This window comes from Cupressus sempervirens, chromosome 11, assembly GCF_028749045.1.
Source record: "Cupressus sempervirens isolate cs-2001-9-10 chromosome 11, ASM2874904v1, whole genome shotgun sequence".
Lineage (NCBI taxonomy): Eukaryota > Viridiplantae > Streptophyta > Pinopsida > Cupressales > Cupressaceae > Cupressus > Cupressus sempervirens.
The window spans coordinates 595,387,240-595,390,324 of NC_143128.1; the positions used below are offsets into that span (position 1 = coordinate 595,387,240).

The following is a 3,085-nucleotide window of genomic DNA, read 5'->3' on the forward strand; positions in this document are numbered from 1 at the left end:
AAGTAACATGTACACACTAGCAAAACAACTAAAATTATAAATTATAAATTTAAACAAATAACTTTTCATCCCCTCTGCCCATATATAATTACATAGCTATCCTTGACGTCACCCCCTGCGTCGCGGGATGACGCAATACATCATCTGGACAAGAGCCGGCTGTAAATCGTCGTCTCTCGTGGCACTATTCTGAAAGATGGATGGCTATATAAGCCCGTGTAACGCCACAATCTTCATACAAACCCCATTCAACCGAGAGTAGCTATGGAGACTGAATTCGAAGGATTCGTCATCACAGGAGCAGGAGTTGCTGGTCTTGCCACTGCTTTAGCTCTCCACAGGTAGCAATATCACGTCTGTATTTCTGCTTTGCAACCTCTTAATTTCTTGTTAAATGCTGCATGTATATTGTACTGTGATGGTGCAGGGTGGGAATAAAGAGCATGGTGTTGGAGCGAGCTGAGAGTCTACGTGCAACAGGAGGTGGCTTAGGAGTCTGGACTAATGCCTGGAAGGCTCTCACTGCCCTCGGCATCGCCGACCAGCTCCGTGAGCAAAGTCCTGTTCTTCTACAAAGGTGATCATCGGTAAATTTCAAATCTTTATCAACATCTCAACACTGGATGCATGATTCTCAAAAAATGTTACTGAATTACAGCTTTGAGTTGATTTCTCTCGACAAAGGCGGAATGATTCGGAATTACTCTATCCACGCAAGCGACAGGTAAATGAGTAGCCCTGTAAATACAGTACATTCAGAGACTAATCAATGAAGTAATAAGAAATTGATGATCTGTGCAGCGGCCATGAGCTGAGGTGCGTAAAAAGAGCAGCTTTACTGGAGGCTCTGGCGACAGCTCTTCCTCCGGAGACTATAAAATTCGACTGTAAAGTCCTCCGTGTGCGCCAAACTGTGAGCTCAAAATATTCGTCGGAAACAGAACTGGAAGACGGAGCCGTCATCAGAGCAAAGGTAGGGTTAAAATATAATCAGATCGATGAAGAAACAGAAGAAATATACAAAATATATGACTGAAAATTTACATTGTATGAAAAATCGTAATCAATCAATGTGTAATTTGATGCTCTGCAAATAAATGAGTGAGTCGAGTAGGAAAATAGGTAAGACAAAATATGACCAGATCGACACAGAAACAGAAGAAATATTGAAAATATACGATGAAAATTTACATTAAATGAAAAATTGCAATGAGTCTAAGTAATTTGATACAGTGCAAAGGAGTTAGTGAGTCGTGTAGGGAAAAATCTAACCTGATCGATGAAGAAACAGAAGAAATATTGAAAATATATGATGCAGATTTACAATTTTACAGTAAATGAGAAATTGTACTAAATTAACAAGAACTTTTATACAGTGAGTCGAAAAGGGCAAAAGATAAGGCCAAGTTTAACCAGATCGACGAAAGACAGAAGAAAGATTGAAAACATATGATGGAAATTTGCGTTAAATGTAAATTGTAATAAACCTTTAGGTAATTCGATGCATTGCAAAGAAGATAATAAGTCAGGCAAGGCAAAATATAACCAGTCAGAAAAAAACAGTCGAAATATTGTAAATATTTGATGAAAGTTTACAGTAAGTTGCAAATTATGATAAACCAACACGGAATTTGATAGATTGTAGAGAAATTTGCGAGGTATTTAGTTTAACTTGTGGAACAGGGCGTAATTGGTTGCGATGGAGTGAGGTCGGTGGTAGCACAGGGGTTTCTAGGGCTTCCGGCTCCCACCAGTGCAGAACGGTGCGGGATTCGGGGACTGGCGACTTACGCGGACGGTCATGGCGTCTCACCAAATCTTCAGAAGCATTTCCTCAACGGAGTCACTTTTGGTCGGATGCCTGTCAACGATAAAGAAATTTTCTGGTTCCTAATTTTCAGCCCGCCGCCTCAAAGTATTCTTCATAATTTCATCCCCTTCACAATCAATTTAACTGCATAGTTCATTCTCGTAATTAATTTTTTCCGTCTATAAACAGATCACGCCGAAATCTCCCATGATCCACTGCGAATGCGTGAATTCAGCTCGTCTCTATTGAAGAATTTTCCTCCCCAAATCAAAGACGTAATAAGCCTGACGGCCGATGACAATCTAAATATGGCAGTTCTGCGATTTAAATGGCCGTGGAGTATTTTGAACAATAGGGCTTGTAAATGCAGCGTTACAGTGGCAGGAGACGCAGTGCATCCCATGACTCCTGATCTCGGACAGGGCGGGTGTTGTGCTCTTGAAGATGCCGTTGTTCTTGCCAGATGCTTGGCAGAATCTCTGAATGGAAAGAGTAATAGCAACAATGAAGGGCAGAATGTGGAAGAGGCGTTGAAGAAATATGTAGATGAGAGGAAATGGAGATGGGTGTGGCTTGTGAGCCAAGCATACATCACAGGAGTAGTGCAACAGGGTTCCTCTGCTTTCATTAGATTCATCAGAGACAATGTTGCTCTCAAGATCAGTTCACCCAAGGATATGTTTGTTCATGCAACTTTTGACTGTGGGACCCTTCCCTCTGCAATTCCGATGTGAAATTCAGGTACAGGATTCATCTGCTTCATCCATTTTCTGTAAAATATTATGGAATCCAAACTCTGGAATCTGAATAATCAGGTGAATCCCCCCTTTCCTGTAATGTCTTCCTCTGTTGATTATCTGAACAATCCAATAAAAGTTAATGGTGAATAATTTTGTATTATAGAAAAGATCTTTTTTTGAACTTCTGTTATTGTCCTCTTTGAGGCCGAATCATTTTCGTTTCAATTATTTAAGTTGACCGACAATGGAATTGGTTTGCTGCATATATTGAATCTTTAATTTTCATGGCTTATGTATTTTCTAGATTAACTGTCCTTTTCGATTTTGACAGGTTTTTACAAGTGGGTCAGCTTATTTTTTAGTAGTTATTTAAATTTCTTAAGATTATTTTGGAAATGGTAATCTTATATTTCTTTTAAGATGGAAAGAGAAATTTGTGATCAAAGCCTCCTTTTTTAAAATTGGTTTCTTTATTAGGTTTGGTAACTTTCTATTAATTTTTTTAAAAAAATTGGTCTACATTACTTTTTAAAAC

The 3,085-nt window shown here is 39.0% G+C and overlaps 1 protein-coding gene across 1 annotated transcript; it reads left to right on the forward strand.

Annotated features, from left to right (window-relative positions):
- The first annotated feature begins 235 nt into the window (after positions 1-235).
- Positions 236-2,717, forward strand: LOC149531078 (monooxygenase 2-like). Its single transcript, XM_089811818.1, has 6 exons — positions 236-341; positions 428-577; positions 659-724; positions 802-973; positions 1,684-1,915; positions 2,000-2,717. Exons 1-6 carry the CDS (start codon positions 265-267, stop codon positions 2,542-2,544), a joined length of 1,242 nt encoding a protein of 413 aa, XP_089667944.1. The 5' UTR covers positions 236-264; the 3' UTR covers positions 2,545-2,717.
- Positions 2,718-3,085: the final 368 nt, after the last annotated feature.